Below are 19,846 nucleotides of genomic sequence, written 5' to 3'. Positions count from 1 at the left end.
GTGAAGGTTTTTCCAAAGTTAGAAGGGAAGAAAGCCAAAGGAGTGTTATGCTTGGAAAAAAGGGTGCCGGTGAGTCCATTGAAAATTCTGCTTTAATTACTGATGCTGCTGCCTATAAGGTCGAAAACTATCAGCGCAGGGATGATGAGAAGTCCCGACTTTGGTGTGACTTTTGCAAAAAGCCACATCACACTCGTGAGACGTGTTGCAGGATTCATGGCAAACCAAAAAATTGAAAAAACAGCAATACAGGGGAAAAGAACAACCATGGTCCTCCAAGTTTTCCCACAGCAAATGAAGCCAACTCGGGCTCCTCCAACAAGGAGCAAAACTCGGGTCCTTTCAACAAGGAGCAAATCGATCAACCTTTGACACTGATAAAGTCCAATTTCTCATCCAGTATTCCTAGTGTTTCCTTGGCACAAACAGGTAGAAAGGCTACAACCCTCTCTTGTTTAAATTCTTCTCCGTGGATCATAGATTCCGGAGCTTCTGACCATATGGCTTGTTTTTCTCACCTATTTAACACATATTTCCCTTGTTCTGGCAATGAAAAAATTAGAATTGTCGATGGTAGTTTTTCACCTATTGCAGGAAAAAGGCTCGTTAAATTGACTGAGAAAATGAATCTCAATTCTGTTCTTCATGTTCCTAAACTAGCCTGCAATCTTCTGTCAGTTAGTAAACTATCCAAAGATTCTAATTGTCATATCAGCTTCTTTCAATCACATTGTGAATTTCAGGACCAGAACTCGGGGATGATGATTGGTCGTGCTAGGATGATTGAAGGTCTTTACTACTTTGGTGAAGTATCTACGAGTAATAAAAAAGCTCAGAGCTTTAGTAGTATTAGTTCAATTTTTGTTCGAGAACAAATCATGCTATGGCATCTTAGACTAGGACACCCTAGTTTTTTTTATTTGAAACATTTGTTTCCTAAGTTATTTAAAGGAATTGATTGTTCCTCTTTTCAGTGTGAAAGTTGCATTTCAGCAAAAAATCATCGGTCTGCATATGTACCAAAATCTTATCAAACTTCAAAGCCTTTTTATCTAATTCACAGTGATGTTTGGACTAAAGTTATTACTCTTTCGAAAAAAAGGTGGGTTGTCACGTTTATTGATGACCACACACGGTTATGTTGGGTATACTTGATGAGTAAAAAATATGAAGTAAAAAATTTGTTTAAAAATTTTTACACAATGATTGAAACCCAGTTTCAAACCAATTTTACATTCTGATAATGGAACATAATATTTTAATGAACAATTGGGTGATTTTTTGAAAGAAAAAGGTATTCACCACCAATCCACTTGTCGAGATACTCCACAACAAAATGGCATTGTAAAATGAAAAAACAAACATCTACTTGAAGTAGAATAAGCCACAATGTTTTCTATGCATGTCCCGAAATATTTGTGGGGTGAGGCAGTTTTGATAGCCTCATATTTAATAAATAGGATGCCCACTAAAGTGTTAAAATACAAAACACCCATTGAGTGCTTGAAGACAGCCTTTCCACAAACTCGGTTGTACTCAGATTTACCTGTTAAAGTTTTTGGGTGTACTGTCTATGTCCATATACCTAGTCAATTTCATTCAAAACTTGATCCACGGGCTGTAAAGTGTGTTTTTTAGGCTATTCTTCAAACAAAAAGGGTTACAAGTGTTATGACCTTAAAACAAAAAATTCCATGTGAGTATGGATGTTTCTTTTCTTGAAAAACAACCTTATTTTCCCCAAAATTCTCTTCAGGGGGAGACACATGAAATGGAAGACAATTTGTTTGGGATATCTCTAAACCTCTTCCTAGAATAATTCATTCTACACAGGATCAACATGTTACTAATAATGATCACTTAGGAGAACTAAGATCTTTGGTGCCTAGTGAAGAGGATTCTCAGACAAGGGGGAGAATTACTACAAAACGATCAACATGATCAGAATTCTGAGCTTCAGGTTTATACTAGGAAGAGATTTTATCAAAGGAGCAAAGATGTGACTATCAATCTAGCACAGACTCAATCTGAAAACCCAAGTTCAAGTACTATTCTCCAACTTCTAGTCTAATTCCTTCATCTGACACCTATTGTTCCCTCAAATATTCCTAATAACTTACCGATTATTCATGATTTTGATGTTCCCATAGCTATTAGGAAGGGTGTCAGAAGTTGCACTAAACACCCTATTGCCAAATACCTCTCTTACCAAAAACTGTCAAGAAACCATAAAGCTTTCATATCTAGGATTTCACACTTGTTTGTTCCAAGGAATATACAGGAAGCATTGAATGATCCAGATTGGAAGTTAGCAGTCATGGAGGAGATGAATGCTCTAAGGCGAAATGGTACTTGGGAAAAAGTTCATCTGCCTAAAGATAAGAAAACAGTAGGTTGTAAATAGGTGTTTACTATAAAGTGTAATGCGGATGGACGTGTTGAGAGGTACAAGGCCAGATTGGTTGCTAAAGGCTTCACTCAGACTTATGGGATAGATTACCAGGACACTTTTGCTCATGTTGCTAAAATAAACTCGATTAGAGTTTTATTGTCCCTTGCAGTGAACTTTGATTGGCCTCTACATCAACTTGACATGAAGAATGCTTTCCTTAATGGCGATATTGAAGAGGAAGTGTTCATGAGTTTATCGCCAGGATTCGAAAGGAAGCTTAGAAGTGACAAAGTATGCAAACTGAAGAAGTCCTTGTATGGACTTAAACAATCACCAAGAGCGTTGTTTGAACGCTTTGGGAAAACGGTTACTAGTTATGGCTTCTATATTTTATAAACACTCAAAAATGGGTAAAGTTACAATTTTGATTGTTTATGTTGATGATATCATCCTAACGGATAATGATGAAACATAGTTAGGCATTCTGAAGAAAAGACTTGCAGAAGATTTTCAAGTCAAGGACTTGGGAAGGTTAAAATACTTTCTTAGTATGGAGTTTGCTAGATCCAAAGAAGGTATCTTTGTCAACCAGAAGAAGTATGTGCTTGATCTACTCAAAGAAATAGGTCTCCTCGACTATAGGGTGGCCAAGACTCCCATTGAGCCTAATGTGAAGTTACAAGCCGCCAAAACTGAAGAGGTTAACAACAAGGAATGATATCAGAGACTTGTAGGTAGAATGATATACTTATCACATACACGTCCTGATATTGTCTTTGCAGTAAGCATGGTAAGTTAGTTTATGCATTCACCAGGACCAGAGCACTTTGAAGCGGTCTACAGGATTATGAGATATTTAAAAGGAACTCCAGGGAAAGGCATACTATTCAAGAAACACGACCATCTATAGATTGAAGTCTATACTGATGCAGACTGGGCCGGAAGTATTACAGATAAAAGATCTACTTCGGGCTACCGTTCCTTTGTTGGAGGAAATCTAGTTACTTGGCGAAGCAAAAAACAAAATGTGGTGGCTAGGAGCAATGCAGAGGCAGAATTCAGAGCTGTTGCCCTTGGAATTTGTGAGGGAATATAGATCAAGAGAATACTTGAAGCATTGAAGATTTCTCATTTGTTACCTATAAAAGTTACTGTGATAACAAGGCTGCTATATCTATAGCTCATAATCCAATTCTACATGATCGAACAAAACATGTAGAAGTGGATAAGCATTTTATCAAGGAGAAGCTTGACACAAGAGTAGTATGCATGCCATACCTTCTAACGATAGAACAAGTCGCTGCTATGTTAACTAAGAGGCTACATAGAAAGTAGTTTGATAAATTAGTTGGCAAGCTGGCTATGGTAGATATCTTCAAACCAGCTTAAGGGGGAGTGTCGGTAGAGAGAGAGGGATTTTATCCCGATTTAGTCATGATCCTAGAAGAGTTTTAGGATGTGTATCTAATGTAAATATGGAAAGTCAACTCAGTAGAATAGGGAATAGTAAACTGTCAATATTTTATTTTATTTATTTCCTTTTTTGTGTAATCTCGTGTACCTCCTCTTACATGTAAAGATGACATTGTATTCATTCAATAAAATCATTCTAGACACAATTTTATTCTATCTTCTAAGTCTATCTTGGCATCCAGCAAAATTGGAGTCAGTATACCCAACGATCTCAAGCTGATCCGACCTCCGATACGTGAGCATGTAGTCTTTTGTTCTCTGTAAGTACCGCAAGACCCGTTTGGCTGCTTTCTAATGATATACTCCTGGATTACTTAAATACATGGCCAACATCCCAGTAACGTACACAATATCCGGACGCATACAAACCTAAGCATATATTAGACTTCCTACTGTTGACGCATAAGAAATCTTTTGCATTTCCTTTTCCTCAAAATCATTTTTTGGGCACTGATTGAGAGTAAACTTGTCTCCCTTAGCCACAGGGGTATCACTTAGTTTGCAATCATGCATGTCATATCTCTTGAAAACCTTTTCGATATAGCTCTTTTGTGATAATCTAAAAATTCCCCGAGAGCGATCTCGATGTATTTGTATGCCTAATACAAAAGAGGCGTCACCAAGATCTTTCATCTTAAAATTCTTAGCTAGAAATCTCTTGGTTTCGTGCAATAAGCCTATATCGTTGCTGGTAAGCAAAACGTCATCGACATATAAAACCAGAAAAATATACTTGCTTCCACAAAACTTATGGTATATACAATCATCGACCAAATTCATCTCAAAACTAAACGAGATAATCACTTGATGAAACTTAAAATACCATTGTTGAGATGCTTGTTTGAGCCCATAGATGGATTTCTTAAGTTTGCAAACCATATTCTTTGGGTCTCCCGATACAAAATTTTCTGGTTACACCATATAGATTGTCTCATCAATGTTTTCATTAAGAAACGTTGTCTTTACATCGATCTGATGTAACTCAAGATTGAAATGCACCACCAATGCCATTATAATCCTGAAAGAGTCTTTCGAAGAAACCAGAGAGAATGTCTCTTTATAGTCGATGCCTTCTTTCTGTGTAAAGCCCTTTGCGACAAGGCGCGCCTACATCGCCTTTCGAATCCCTCTTGGTCTTAAATATCCATTTACAACCAATGGGTTTTACACCTTCTGGCAATGGGACAAGATCCCACACGTCATTGTCATTCATGGACTTAATCTCCTCATTCATGACATCAATCCACTTCTGAGAGTTAGAACTTTCCATGGCTTGATGGAGGTTGATCAGATCATCTTCCATCACTCAAATGTCTACCTCATATTCTTGGAGAAATACGATGTAGTCATCTAGCACCACACTTCTCCTTTCTCTAGTGGACCTCCTTAATGGTATAGGTTCTTGAGGTGTCAGAGTTTGTTCTTCTGGAACAATTTCTTATATGGGAGGTTCTCTGACATTATCTTGATCTGTTGTGTCTTGAACAATGTTAGGAATGAGATCCTGATCAATGCCAATAGCACCTGTGGGAATATCAACATATTCCTCTTTGAAGACAAAGTCCATAACTGTATCTTCCCCCGCAAACTCGACATCCTCAAATAACCGGGCATTTCCCGACTCGAAAATCGACTTAGTCGTGGGATCATAAAACTTGTATCCCTTGGATCTTTTGGAGTATCCAATAAAATAGCAACTCACCATCCTTGAGTCCAGTTTCTTTTCATTAGGCCTATAAGGCCTTGCCTCAGCTGGACATCCCCAAACATGCAAGTGCTTTAAACTAGGCTTCTTGCCCGTCCAAAGTTCATAAAGGGTTTTGGCAGTCGCTTTAGCTAGAACCCTATTAAGGATATATGATGCAGTCTTAAGTGCTTCTCCCCAGAGTGATTATGGTAAGGTAGAATGACAAATCATACTCTTCACCATATCCTTAAGCGTCATGTTTCATCTTTCAGCAACACCATTCATGATGGGCAAACCTGGCATAGTGTACTGTGGGACTCTACCGCATTCCTCTAAGAACTTAGCAAACGTTGTTCACCTGAACCGTCATATCTACCATAGTACTCACCACCACTGTCAGATATGACGCTTTTGATTCTTTTACTGAGTTGGTTCTCAACTTCAGCCTTATAATTTTTGAACACATCCAGCGACTGTGACTTTTCATGAATGAGATATATGTAGCCATATCTAGAAAAATTGTCTATGAATGTTATAAAATATTGTTGACCATTCCAAGCAACCGTAGGGAATGGCCCACAAATGTTCGTTTGTATATCTAAGACGTCCAAAGTCATGTTGGCTTCAAATCTCCTTTTATTGATTTGCTTCCCCTTTATATAGCTAACACAAACATCAAAATCTATAAAATCTAAGTAGTCTAGAATTTCGTCTGACACAAGTATTTCTATTCTCCGTCTGGAGATATGACATAATCTCTTGTGCCATAACACAGCTGAATTCTCACTGGTTAATTTTCTCTTTATACATCGTGTCCTTAATTGCAGAGATTCATTAAATGAAGCAATTGTATTAATTAAATAAAGATTATCATAACCTGATAAAGAATCGGAACCAACAATTTTGAATCATGAAATAAATTAAATTTTCCATTCCTAAATGAACAAGAATAACCAGATTTGTCCAAAGTAGAAATAGAAATCAAATTATGTTTAAAAGACGGTACAATAAATGTCTCATCAAGATCCAAATAAAATCTAATTTTTAATAATAATCTAAATTTTCTTATTGCTTCAACTTGAACCGTCTTGTCATCGCCCACATAGATGTATCTTTCACCATCACTTGGCTTTCGACAACTCAAGCAACCCTGCATAGACACACTGATGTGAGTTGTTACACCAGAATCTATCCACCACGTGTGTCTAGATACCAAAGTTAAATTAACCTCAGAACAAATCAAATTAAGAAGCATACCTTTCTTAGCACGCGATGTGTGATAGTTGGTGCAATGCTTCTTTTTATGCCATTCAACTCCACAGAAGTAACAACCTCTACCTTCCGGTTCAACCGATTTCTTTTGTTGTTTCTTTTGAGGTGTCGTATCTACAGCTTCCTTTTTCCTTTTCTTTCCCTTGTCCTTCTCCTTAGAGATTAAGGCCAGGTGAACACTTTCTGCCTTATCTTGCTTCAACATTTCCTCTTCCTGAATGCAATGTGATATGAGCTCATTCAGATACCAAGTCTCTTTCTGACAATTATAGCTCACCTTAAACTGGTTAAACTGTGCCGGGAGAGATATCAAAACCAGATACACCAGCTAGTCTTCAGAGAGTTCAAGCTTAAGTGCTTTCAACTTTGAAGTAAGATGAGACATTTCTAGGATGTACTCCCTGATATTGCCTTTGCCCCTATACCTCATTGAAATTAAACTTGTCAAGAGCGTACATATTTCAGCCTTTTCGTTCTTGACAAACCTCTTTTCAATGTCCACAAGGAACTCCTTAGCCGTAGTAATCTTATTAGACACTGTGCCCCTGAATGCTTCCGGAATGGCCTTCTTCATGATCATCATACACATGCGATTTGATTTCTCCCACCTTTCCATACCCCTCTTTTTATTAGAGGTACTCTTATCCGTAAGAGGTGAATGAGAATCAACCATTATCGCAAGGTCGAGATCCATGACTCCGAGAACTATCAAGAGGTTCTCTTGCCATGACTTAAAGTTAGAGCCATTTAGCATAGGAATAGAGTTGATGTTGGCAGTAATATTAGCAGGAGTCATAGCTAAATAGAGAACAACAAACAAACAAACAAAACAAGCTCACATAAGTCTCAAAACAAAAAAAATTCAAATAAAGGTAAATCTCATCTCAAGCTACCAAGCACTCCATTAACATTTTATCTTTGAACAAAATATTAATTTGTAAGTGATATATTGGTGTAGTAATCAAACACTGATAATAAGAACACGCCAAACAATAAATCTTCCTTTGGGCTGATTTATTGTTCACATGTAAAACCAAATAATCATCACGCGTTTATTACCGCAGGTGTACATGCAATTCTGTTAAATATTAACATTCTTTTGAGCCGATCAATATTCACATAAGTTACATAGGTCACTTTGGCGACATATTGTTTTAATTAATTCATCTCAAAATATGTATAAACATACTAGTATTTGAATTTAAAATTACACCGAAATTGACCCAAAAAAATTGGTCAAAATCAACGGTCAAAGGTCAACCGTTGACTTGTCAATGCTGGACCACGTCGGGTCAACCTAGTGCGGATCCTGAACCAGCCCCATCTCATTCCTTTTGTGGGTCACGGGCCCATTCCTAGGCGTTTTCAAAATATTTTTTTATATGTAGCTGCAGGCTTAGCCTGTAGTTTATCCCAAGTCATGGGCCCAATTGGGCGTGGATATCCAAAGAGAACCCTAGGGGTCATGACAAATTGCAACCCAGGCCTTCCAGGCAGTCAAACGGCCGTCATGGTTCCTGTCCTACTCCGGCACGACCTGACGGCCGCAACCAAAAGTCGCCAACTCCAGCGACGGCAAAGTTTGCTGCCGGCTAAATCCATAATTCCTTAAAACATGATCTTTAATATATGTATATACACGAAATATATATAAAAAATCCAATTACAACGATATATATACATATACACTGAACCCGAAACAATAAACAATTCCAAACATTATGAATCAAATTCACCGAATCCATAATATATATAAATTTATATATGTTGCAAAGGTTATTTGACTGAAATCCATATACATATGAATTTATATATATATATTCCAAAATTTATTTGGCAAATCTTTTATGGCCGAAAATTCGTATGCCGAAAATAACAATCATTTAACATGAAGAGACTTTGATATCACTAGTTAGAAATTAATGATACGGTGAAAATCATCACCTAAAAACTAAGAACATTCATGTTAGATCATCAAGAATTACTAAATTTGTAAACAGAAACGTACCTGAATCCATATTAATTGATTTCTCTCTAAACTCGTGCAGTTTGTCTTCTAGATCAACACGTTTTCTTAAAAAACCCTTTAACTTTCTCTCTGTACTCTCTCTGATGATGAGATGTCAGAAGGAATAGAATGTAACGTGCAATCTAAGGACCATAACCGCTATATATAGATAACTTTCCTGTTATCTTTTGATATTTTTTATTTTAACCCATAAAAAAATAAAAATTACTCTTAAGTCTCTACATATTAAAGGTCTACAACCTATTATATACATTAAAATCTAAAATACTCAAACCTTAATAGATCACTTTTAATTGAGTTTAACGTTATATAATAGCTCACAATATATAATTATTCACCTATAAACTCAAACTCAACGTTAAATTAAGAATCCAACAATACACACACATAAAGTGGCTACTGGGAGACACAAACACAAGTATATCAAACTTCACTCTCTCTCTCTCTCTGTTTTTTTTTTTTTCTTTTTCTTCTCTTAAATCTCATTTCATTTGATTGCCACCGTAGACAAACATCTAACTACATGTTCTCTGAATTCATTATGTGAAATCAAATTCATGTACATGGCTGGTCGGGCAGTCAGAAATACATATTCTTGGGTCTTTTTCCGACCTGAAATCAACTTTGAGGAGACCTGAAAATCCGTTTCAGAAGTGCCACTTTGTTTAGAGGATTCCGGCGTATGGCGGGGACTTGGCGAGCTGGTTCTTTGGCAACAATGGGGTATCTACAAGTAAGAGCAACCTTCTTGTCCAACACGTTCACCACAACAGACTCTGTCTCTGGCCAAATATGTGAATTGAAATGTCATACTTGTTCTTGAATATATATATATATATATTTATTTATATATATTTATATATATAATGAACGAGAGGAAATTGCATAACTCTAAATTCTGAGTTACAACTTAGGACAAGGAATAAAAAGGTCCACCATCAAACCCACAAGTCTATAGAAACACATACAGATCGTCCCATTGAATTAAAAAGAAAAAAAAAATTACCACCAATCCCCAAAACAAAACAAAAAAAAAAAAGAAAAGAAAAGAACCCAATTTTTCTCACAGTAGTAAGGTGGTAAATTTATTTTTATAATTAAAAGAAGCAAAATCAGATGAGGACAAAAAATCCTATCCCCCCTTTTTTGGAGGACACAGAGCATGTGAATCTGCTAATAATGTGTGGTCAAGAAAGAAAACTTCCTAGAAGAAAAAGAAAAGTGACAAAAACAGTATTAAGAGTTGAGTTTCTGGGGTTCAGGGAAACAAATTGATCATAACACAAAATTAAAAAATGCAACTTATAAATACCTAAAATGATCTTTATGCTAGTAAAGAGAACCAAAAAAAAAAAGAAAAAAAAAGTAATACATTGAAAGCTGCATAATAGAAATCTCACCACTCATTCTTGACATTATTTCCGCTATTCTCTTCTGACACTCGCTGCATCTGATATCTGCCGAGAGCACAATTTCCTGAACCTGCTTTCAGTTCATCACCAAAACAAAGTCAACAACATTATAAAACACAATACAAAAATTTAAAAAAAAAAATGGAAAAAGAAATGAAAAAGAGTACTAACAAGAGGCAAAGACAAACATTCAACAGAAGCAAGACTTGTTCCATGAAGCAAGAATCTGTCTGACTTTCTGATACCAATCACTGGCACTTTCTTCTTGTAAGCCATACTCAAAACTTGCTAAAAATCATCAAAACACAGACAAGAAAAAGCTTCTTATATATACAAGGAGTAAGGTACAACGTAAAAATCCCATTCAGGTAGAGAAAGAAGACCTCAGAAAAAGATCTAAGAACAGCTCCTTCTGTAGTGAAAGAGCAATCCCATCTCTTTTAATGGAATTTTTTTTTCCTTTTTTTTTTCTTTAGAGATACCACCACATGACAAACAAAGACAGTTTTGAGGAAAGTGAAAAGGGTCCTTTTCTTTTGCCTTGTTGAAAAAGATTCTTCTTTCACAGTGATGATATGTTTTAGGCCATCATAGCCCCCACAAAAACTCTTGGTCATTTTCTTCTCTCTAATTATACCGTTGAGGTTGCTTCCAAGACTAATAAATCCTCTCTTATCCAAGGGTCTTTCTTTAGTTCAATTAATCTATCATGTCATTATCTTAACCAGAAAAATTAGTGATTATTATAATGGAAAGTAATGGGATGATTTGGTAAGACTGTACACTTATACTAACCCGATCCATATTAATGTATATTAATGTGGCTGAAAATAAAGTCATTTTTCACTTTTCTAGCAAAAAAAAAGGGCCTTTTTTGGAAGTTTTTTAATAGGACCTTAAAAAATAAATTTCAACTATTAAATTGTGTATAAAAAATTATCTGTTATGCATATTTTTTCAGTTTGATGTGATTTTAATCATATTTTATAATCAGGATCTGACTCTACTGGTAGGACCTCCCTATCGGAGAAAGTGTCCATTTTTTAAGTATTATAAGATTTTTATCATCACTTTTTCAGTTTATTTTAGATAACTTTTTTATAATAGGAACTGATATTCAACTCTTAGATTGGTTTTTCAACTATTAATATAAATATATAGATATATATATATATATATTCATGTAAGAGTAATTCTATCACAATGTGAATATTAACAGATTTAAACTTTGAAAAGACAAATCTAAGGATAAGGTTGTTCATGGATTGGGTTGGTGTGGGGTAGGATTTTTTCTTCTCATGTCCTAAAGGGTACGGGTTGCACATATTTAGCCTCAATGATGTTAGAAAAATTTCACAACCCAATGATGTTTGGGTTGAGTTGGCGCGGTGCGGAATGGGTTGGGTGGTCGGTTTCAACATTCAAAGAATCAAAGACTCAAAGTTCAATCCAATATCAAACATGAAGCAACGTAGTCCATCCAACATCAAACATGAAGCAAAGTAGTCCATCCAACATCAAACATAAAGCAAACATGAATTAGTCTACATTCATAAATTAGTCTTAACATAAAGCAAACATAGAGGCTTAATTCAAACATGAAAAAACTAGAGAATAAAAATGAGTTATTTGTCTAGGGTTAGATATTAGAGAATGCAAGTTAGAGCACATGTTGGGTTGGGATGTACATGTTAGTATAGGTTCAACTCACACTCCGTCTCAAAATTTCGGGACAAACATTGAATGGGCCGCCAAAAAAAATTAATACTAGAAATTGTATTTTTCGAATTGAGTTGGGGTAGAGTAGGTTAAGCTTACGAATTTTATGAGTTTATGAACAACCCTATCTAAGGGATAAAATTACAACCCCTACCAATAAGGTAAAACAACAGCTCTTACTGTAAGAGTTCTCGTTAACTCGAAGAGTAGTAGAATGAGCATAGCACAAGACAAGAGGAGCGGCACATTCGTTTAGTTTCTCCATTAGTAATTTCTGGTGGGGCTCTCTCTTGACTTTAGTGAGCTTGAAATTTCAAACAAGTTTCCTAAGTCCACCCAATGTCAATCTGTAAACAAATGAAAATTCCAACTTTCTAGAGGTGTTGAACAAAAATACTACACCAAAAGTGTGATTTCAGAAATTTTCAGATTTCATCAAATCATGATTTTGATATGACATTATATATTCACGAAAATAAGCATTATAGATAGTAGCACCCTACTATATAGATCGTGAAACTCAAACATTCTATTTAATTTTATCGTTCTAATATCTAATTAATCATATTATTTCGCATCATTTAAAAGATTTATATGATGTTCAACTAATTTGTTCATGTTTTAATAGTTATATCAATTAAATGATTATGATTAATAAACGACATTTGAGATATCAAAATTAGACGTGATATGAATCCGTTTCTATATACCAACTCTAGAAAGTAGTAGTACAACAATGTTATAGAGTTGTTAGTCGGAAACAAGAGGCCAAGTCAAAGGAGAATACGTGCACACCTTGGATACAACTCATCAGCTAACATCATTAAAAAAATTAATGTGAAAACAACTACAATTTGGTTTGACTAGACTCTGTACACCGTACACATCGCCAATCATACCAACCTAAACTCGTATATTTTGGAGGCTGCTTCTTACAAGTTGGGACAAAGACCAAAACTAACACGGCAGGCCTATTTAAGGCATATAGGGATTATTTATATTTTATACTTGTAATCATTATCAATTAATCAACTAATTGACAAATACCCAAATCAAAAATGACAAACACGACAAAAAATAAATAAAAATAAAAATACTACTAGCACCACCAAGTATTGGTCCTCTGTTGTTGCTTGGAAAGAATCCAATACAAATATATCCCACTTCTTTTAGTAGTGGGGATCCGTTTCCTTTTTGACTTTCCTGGATTATCGAGTAGCTTCCATTTCATAATCGTTAATTAATTAAAGAAAAAAGAGACACCATTTTAGAGTGCTCAAGTCTAATTTTTTACTCAGTAATTTTTATTAACATCTTTTTAATCAAAATTATATTAATTATAAACAAAGAATAAAAATCAAAACTTACGCCCTAATTCTCTCTTTAATTAATGAATCTTTAATTAATGAAAGGCCTATAAAGGACAAATACTATTACTTTAATTTGTTCTATCGGTTTTACAATGGTTTGATTTGTAAATGTGCATATCAAAAATATACAATACTCTACCCTAAAATTACACATACTCACAAATCATACCGTAGGGTAGAACAGTTTTTAGCAGAAAGGTTCCCGTAAATAATACCCTGTTTAGACAAGAGTTTATACTAGAAAGCTCCTAATGTTAAATAAGAAACATGATCGTCACAGAAATCTGAAACAGCTGAAGAGGATGCAAAACTGACGTGGTAAACTTTTTTTATTACTGGGGATACAAATTACAATGTACAAATCACATGAGCAAAAGTTAAATCTTTTTTTACCTAATGTAAATGCTGGTACAAAATAAGGGAACAAAAAGGGTAAAAAAACTCTAAAAAGGGGGACTATTCTACTGCACCCAAAATTTCGGCTAAAGATTTTAAGGCCCTATTGCCCACTTTAGGCTGTCAAACAAATACATACAAATAAATGGAGACTCGGCTGCAACTCTTGGAAAATAAACATTTTTTGTGAGTGAGTTGCAAGGACTAGCAGGCGTTGCATTGAAGAGATGCAAGTTAACGACGTGTAAATTTAAGGGGAAAGAACAAAGGGGATGAAGTCAAAAGCTACAACACATCCTGGGACTGACAATCAGTCAGTCACCTAGACATAACCAAACTTGTTAAAGGAGGCACAACAGAAGAGCTAAAGAGAGGATCACCGATGTATTTGCAGTTCTCGCAATCAACTTTTAGCGACGTGGAAATCACAAATCTTTCACGAGGACGAGAAGCTGAGACAATTCCATTAGGGGCACCACCATGCATGACAGCATCAATGTGATGCACCTTGGGGACAGAGCCGCCACTTCCTCGTCTTCTTTTCTTTGACGACTTCCACTTCAATTGGGAAAGCAAATTATCCTTTAAAAGATCTTTAACCTTTCCATCCTTGTCACTATCAGAGTTCTCACTAGAATCCTTTGATCCACTTTCATCCTTTCTCAATGGTTTCCCTGCACAGTTTGTAACTTCTGCCGAATTGCCATGACAAGATTTCCCGGAGACTTCATTTGTTTCCAAGGCAGATAAGACTGCAGGCACAAGATCTAGCCTTTCCTTGATTTGTGTCCACCCACGGTCCACCCACTCTTGTGAATGTCTCAATTCGCCGCGACAGAAGACAGAGTCTTGCTTTTCACCTGCAAAAGGTAGTGTGACGTAAGGCAATAAAATATAATACTCCAATAAAGGAAAATGAATGGGATAGCGCTTGACGACATTCCTATAAATATATTTAAAGAGAAATCGCTGCTCACCTGGGAAAAAAACATGAATTCTATCATCTGATTCCTTCTGAACTACAATGCCTTCCCACCACCCATCATGCCGCCACACATCAACAACAGTTCCAACGACAATAGCCCACGAAACCCGGGTTTTATTATTAGACTGTGGTGATGGCCGAACAACTGTTCTTCCAAAAATACGGAGGTCCAATAGATCAGGAGAAGCAACCTTAGAAGATAAAATCCATTCCTACACCAATCCACAATTTAGTGAGTTACATATGAAGAATTGGTTCTAGTACAAGCTTGATGGGAAAAATCACAGCAACAGAAAAACATGTAAAGATGCATACCTCAAGTTTCTTAGCCTCATCGGCAGCATCTTGGATGTCTTCATATCGCACCTTCACCTTGTCTTTGTACTTCTTGATAATTGAAGCTCTGAACCAGCATCCTCTGATGCCACTGTCTTGTGAGAGAACCTCAACAGGGGAACCTACTTCAAAGTATTGTGGCAAGTTTTCCCGAGCTATTTTGTTAGGCAGAGTGGAATCTGAAGCTCCTCTCAGACTGCAGGTTTCATTTCCACTCTTAAAATCAAATCTACCGATACTTAAATTACGTGCATTGCCACATGCACTAACCACTTCTCTCTTCTCAGTGCATTGCCTCTTTCTAGGCCTGATACCAATTGCATTGGTGTTACCTTCAACCATCAGGTCATCAATAGATTGTTCGGAATTCTCACTGTCCTTTAAAGGAGAAAGTGTGTACATGTATCTGAGTATGTCCTGTTTCCAATAACCTTTAACTTGAGTAACATCAAAAGGCTTGACATCATCATTTTCAAACTGCTTGTGGCAAAAAAATGGTTCCAAGTGAGTGTGTCTAGCCTCCTTTTGAAATTTCTCAAAATGCTGGCGACTAAGGACAGTAGCCAATCCGTCTATGCACTCAATGCTGAGATCTTGAAGACAAAGAGAAAAGAAAATCTCCCTGTCATTAAAATTGTGAGGCAAAACAATACCAACCTCATCAATTTTGTGATACCAACGTACCACGACCATCTTGTTGCCCTTCGAGTCCTCGTACATATCTTCCAAATACGCAACAAGGCGTTTATCCTCCTCCGCTAGAACATATACAAAGTCATGAACCTGGATCCAATAGGAAGGCAACAAAGTATAAATGGGTCAGACGATCAAAAAACACAACAAAATGTGAAACAGAAATATCTAAAAGACTATATAATAGCACTCACATATATTTTAACACCATTACGCTGGAAAGACTGGTAGTGTCTGCGCTTTTTCCTGCATGACCATGGCGAACCCAACCACTGAAAGTCTTTAGTGAAACGGCCCAACTTCCGTGATTGCAAATCCTAAGGAAAAAAAAAAAGACAATGAGGAATGTCTTCTAGAAGGGAAGAGAGACAATAGGCCATGAGCTTTTCTTCCCTTTTTCCCCTTAAAAAAAAAGTTGGCAATTTGGTCGCAAAAAACGATACCTTAAAGGAGTCAATGTCCATCTCGCATGCATCTTCACCTTCTGAAATGCCCACATTTAGAGGAGATGATTTTTCCTTTGATCCATCTGAACAGTTAAAAATAGATTATCAACTTATGTTGCACATGTTAATATTAAAACAGAAAACACACACACACACACACACAAAAACACAAAATAGAATAACACTGCATCATATTTGAGTTCGTAGTTTTACCCCGTTCATTTCACCGATTCGAGTTTTGCTACAGTAAAAAGCTCTCAAAAACAGTCACATCTAACTTTTTTGCTACAGTAAAAAGCTCTAACATAAAGTCACATCTCAACTCGAATCAGCGAACTAAACGGGGGCATAAGATAAATTCCCCAGAGACACCAATAAAAATAAATAAATATCAAACGACAGAGGAACAAAAACACCAGATTAGGGACAACATGATATATATCCTCACATTAGGATTTCCAAATATTCAAGAAGCAAGAGATCATTATAAAAAACACACAATAAATTGGCCGCGAAAGATCTTGACCTAGAATTTTTTGAGGGTATATTGATTCCGATGCTCTCAACCAGCTCTTTACAATTTAATTAAGAATCCTGCAGCCCAGATCATAGTCAGTTCACAAAAACAGGAAAACCAGCAGTACTATGAAGAACTGCCAAGGGCCAAGGAAGAGAATTGAAAGATTGACACAAGGATAAAGAAAAGAAACACGTCATGACAAAAAGAAACACCCGTGAAATTATTTATAAGAAACTTGAAATAGTACGGAAGATAAGACAAACAACCAAATTTGGCGTTCAAGTTTTCACAATAATACAAGAGTGCCAGCGACGATGGCGAGGAAATTAAGAAAAGAAGCACGAATTCAGAAAAGAAGCTTAAACCAATATAGATCTACAAGCTCAGAGAACGAAAACAGATCAAAGAGCGGAAGATCAAAATTGTAAGAGACAAGAGGAAAAGGAATGAGATAAAGTTCCGTTCTTTTTTAGGAAGAAAACACAGATATGAAGAGAAAAGGCTGAAAATTTTCAATAAAGATATGAAGAGAAGAGGAGGGTTGTCCATCAAGAGACAGAAATTACCATTAAGAATCGAATTGTGCATGTGTTTAAAAAAAAAAAAAGATTTTCCTTCCCCAGATACAAAGATCTGAGAAACTCCTGAGTTCTGACAAAATTAAAAACATACCAACCAAAACCAAAAAACCCTGGACATTTCCACACCAAACACCAAACGAAAAAGTTTTTTTGCCCCCACAATTAAACGAATAGGTGAAACAAAAACGAAATAAAAAGTCCCCGCCGAAAAGAATTATAGGAGGATTATAGAACCACAGTTTCTTTCAATCATCACGATTTCAAAGAAGAGTACCGCAATTGACACAAAAAACAAAGAAGAAAACGGGGAAAAAACCTTTTTTTTTTCATTCACGAGAACGAAGAAAGCAAAAAAAAAAAAAAAAAAAAAAAAAAAAAAAAAAAAAAAAAAACACCACAAATTTTCTTCCCCAAATACACGGATCTGAGAACCTCCTGAATTGTAACAAAATAGAATACAACCCAAAACCAATTCTTTTGTTTTGACGGAACACAAACCAAAAGAATTATAGGGCGATTATAGAACCTTAGTTTCTTTCAATTAACCCGATTTCGAAGAATAAGAATACCTCAACTGGCACAGAAAACAAAAAAGAAAACAAGAAAAAACAAAATTATCATTCACGCTAATGAAAAACAACAAAAGAACAAAAGAAAGGCGAAATTACAAACCTGAAACAACGGAATTGAGCCAATCAATGACCTCTCGGCGAGACTTGAGCTTGGCAAGCGATTGAAGCGCCGGCGAGCGATGGCGAAAGGCGTAGTGATAAGACATGTGCCTCAAGCTCCTCTCTTTGCCAACCACGGCCAGATCTGAGCTTCCGTCTCTCCTCTTCAGGTAATAATGGACCTCTCTCCTCCCCTTATCGCTCGAAACAAAGACCTCGTCCCACCTCACAAACCCCAACGACGTCGTCGCGTACGCCGCCGCCGCCATCCTCTCCATCTCCGTCACCGGAATCCGCAGAAACTTCGAGAGAATTTGCAGAAACAAAACCCTAATCAAAGCAATTCCAAAACCAGAGGCTCAAGCTCGCTCGCTCGCTCTCTCTCTCTCTATGAAATTGGTAAATGTTATAGGGGGTTTGAACGGCAAATTTGAAAATTTATATTATTCTAAAAGCTAGGGTTTCGAGATTGGGGATTTGCTTGGATTGAGATGGACGGTTGGGATTGAATCCGCGAGGATTACATGGGAGGAAGCTCGGGGGGAAATTGCTTTGGTTTGGGATTGGTGAATTTACTTTAATGCCCTTTGGTTTGTTCCTGAAATTAGTGGTTATTTTTGTTTTTATTTAATTTTTTCTCTTCCGTATATACGCGCGCGTTTGTGCGCATTGCAATAAGAGGCAATTTTATATCTTAAAAAAAGTTGATAATTTTTATAGTGAAAAATACTATTCAATTATATAAAATATCAGAAACTTTTATAGTATAAGATTGGTTAATATAAACTAAGATATATCTATATAATATTTTAATAAGAAGTTCTTTACATTTTATATAATCGAAATAATGATATGTAAATAACAAATTTACTTAATAAAACTATCATATAACATATTTGTAACTCTAGTTTACTCAAAATAAAGTAATATAAAAATGTCTACAATGATCACATGTCTACAATGATTAAAATTTTAAATTTACAATGTTAAGCATAATTATATAAAAAATAAATGAATAACATAAAAATAATACATAAACAAAATTCATATACAACTCAAGAAATAAGTATGAATTTCCATGTCCTATAGCGACTTCCTCCTTCATAGCTGAACAATTAAAAGTCCTCTATAACAAAATTTGGCTGTATAAATTTTAGAAAAGGAAGAGAAAGAAATTTGAGAAAATTGAAAAAATATAAATAAATAAGTAAATAAATCAATAAACAAAAAAATAATAAAAAAACAAAGAAAGAAAACTAATAAAGGATAAATATGATAATATTTTTATACTATAATTGTGTCCAAGATATCTAATATTCTCAATAATATGTGACATATATTGATAATACTTTTGTAGTTGCCTATATAATTAGTTTTGCTAAAATAAATGACATTACTCGCAACTACACAAAAGCACATAAATGAGTAATACATTATATACGTCACATAGATTATAATATATATATTTGATACAAATTAAATGACTAGAGTCAAATATATAATTGTTTAAAAACTATCAGGTGAATTAAATAAGAAAGAAAACAACCAAAAAATGGTTTTAAAAAAAGTGGGGGTTAAAAGTTAAAAAATGAAAAATATGATGACAAAAAATGGAAACAAAATTAATTAGATAAAAAAACTATGGTAATTGGCTAAATGAAATGAATAAGCCAGTTCAATCAAAGCATTGAAAAGGCAATCAAATGAAGGAATTAAAAACTTAGGACAAAACTATATGATTAACGGATAGAGCAAGGGAAAATCCAATAGCTCCTGCTCCGCAAAGGAAATAAGAAAAGGGGGAAAAAGAGTACACTGAATAGGTGAAATTCAAGAAACAAAGTAAAAGTAGCAATGCCAAAAA

General features: G+C 35.5%; 3 protein-coding genes across 6 annotated transcripts; all 3 read right to left on the bottom strand.

The window, feature by feature from the left end:
- Window positions 1–7,152: 7,152 nt before the first annotated feature.
- On the bottom strand, window positions 7,153–7,620 carry LOC21410770. Its single transcript, XM_024171992.1, has one exon. The coding sequence runs from the start codon at window positions 7,618–7,620 to the stop codon at window positions 7,153–7,155; it is 468 nt and encodes a 155-aa protein (XP_024027760.1).
- Window positions 7,621–9,186: 1,566 nt separating this feature from the next.
- On the bottom strand, window positions 9,187–10,847 carry LOC21393331. 4 transcript variants are annotated; one of them, XM_024172150.1, is made up of 4 exons: window positions 10,649–10,847; window positions 10,437–10,553; window positions 10,254–10,335; window positions 9,187–9,629 (listed from the first exon to the last, which is right to left on the bottom strand). In XM_024172150.1, the coding sequence occupies exons 2-4, from the start codon at window positions 10,539–10,541 to the stop codon at window positions 9,472–9,474; spliced, it is 345 nt and encodes a 114-aa protein (XP_024027918.1). In that variant the 5' UTR covers window positions 10,542–10,553; window positions 10,649–10,847; the 3' UTR covers window positions 9,187–9,471. The 4 variants fall into 4 exon arrangements, with proteins under 4 accessions (XP_024027918.1, XP_024027904.1, XP_010088535.1 ...); XM_024172136.1 differs by having other exon boundaries at window positions 9,187–9,635; window positions 10,649–10,845; XM_010090233.2 differs by lacking the exon at window positions 10,649–10,847 and having other exon boundaries at window positions 9,187–9,635; window positions 10,437–10,622.
- Window positions 10,848–13,654: 2,807 nt separating this feature from the next.
- LOC21393330 lies at window positions 13,655–18,382 on the bottom strand. Its single transcript, XM_010090232.2, has 6 exons — window positions 17,984–18,382; window positions 16,208–16,293; window positions 15,959–16,081; window positions 15,051–15,854; window positions 14,728–14,947; window positions 13,655–14,610 (listed from the first exon to the last, which is right to left on the bottom strand). Exons 1-6 carry the CDS (start codon window positions 18,258–18,260, stop codon window positions 14,069–14,071), a joined length of 2,052 nt encoding a protein of 683 aa, XP_010088534.1. The 5' UTR covers window positions 18,261–18,382; the 3' UTR covers window positions 13,655–14,068.
- Window positions 18,383–19,846: the final 1,464 nt, after the last annotated feature.

Source organism: Morus notabilis, unplaced genomic scaffold, assembly GCF_000414095.1.
Source record: "Morus notabilis unplaced genomic scaffold, ASM41409v2 Scaffold1049, whole genome shotgun sequence".
NCBI lineage: Eukaryota > Viridiplantae > Streptophyta > Magnoliopsida > Rosales > Moraceae > Morus > Morus notabilis.
The sequence above is the reverse complement of the archived record's forward strand: the minus strand, read 5'-3'. Positions and strand labels throughout refer to the sequence as shown.